This window comes from Nestor notabilis, unplaced genomic scaffold (assembly GCF_000696875.1).
Source record: "Nestor notabilis isolate BGI_N333 unplaced genomic scaffold, ASM69687v1 scaffold19180, whole genome shotgun sequence".
Classification (NCBI taxonomy): domain Eukaryota; kingdom Metazoa; phylum Chordata; class Aves; order Psittaciformes; family Psittacidae; genus Nestor; species Nestor notabilis.
The window spans coordinates 12,905-13,579 of NW_009912652.1; the positions used below are offsets into that span (position 1 = coordinate 12,905).

At 56.9% G+C, this 675-nt stretch overlaps 1 protein-coding gene across 1 annotated transcript in view; it reads left to right on the forward strand.

Moving 5' to 3' along the window:
- Positions 1–156, forward strand: part of FXYD2 (FXYD domain containing ion transport regulator 2) — a 2,428-nt gene extending 2,272 nt beyond the window's left edge. The window contains exon 5 of the mRNA XM_010020568.1: positions 130–156. Within this exon, the coding sequence (XP_010018870.1) occupies positions 130–156 (27 nt within the window). The remainder of the gene's footprint in view (positions 1–129) is intronic.
- The last annotated feature ends 519 nt before the right edge of the window (positions 157–675 follow it).

Sequence of the window (675 nt, forward strand, 5' to 3'; positions counted from 1 at the left end):
TAAGGCAGCCTCATCTCTCCTCCCCATCCTAGTGCTACCAGCTGAAAGGGCTGGGGTCTCGGCTCATCCTCCCTTCCATTTCAGCCATGTTGCCCAGTGTAACACATCTCCCCTTGCTTTTTGCTCCACAGACAAGGAAACGAGGAAGACCTGTAGCTGCAGGTAGGTTGCAGGAGGATGCACCCCACTGGCAGCCAGGCTCACATGGGGGTTTGTCCTGGAGCAGAGGAGCGAGGACACTCTGGTCTCTGTGCTGCGTAACCCGCCTGCTCTGTCTGGTTTCAGAGCCGCAATGCCGCTGTGGACACAGAGCTTCATCCAAACCAGGAAAGTCCTTGCCAAGGGCCACTCCTTACCCCGCTCCAGTGGATCCATTACCCTGCTCACCCTGGATGGGGCCAGAACGCAAATTGCCCCTCGTGCTTTCCCCTCTGTTAGATCCAGCAAGTTTCTTGGCTAATAAAGTTCAAGCTGAGCGAGGTTAAACTTTGTGCCTGCGGCATCTGAATGAGCCACTCTCCTGGCCCCGCACCAGTGACTTTTCTGCCCTGCAGACATCTTCCAACACAGTCCCAGGAACTGTTCCTGCCGGCTCTTGCACACACATGGAGCATGGAGCAGCCGCTGACTCTGCTCTGGGTTTGCTCCTGGGCCTGTGGAGGGAGGGACATTCCG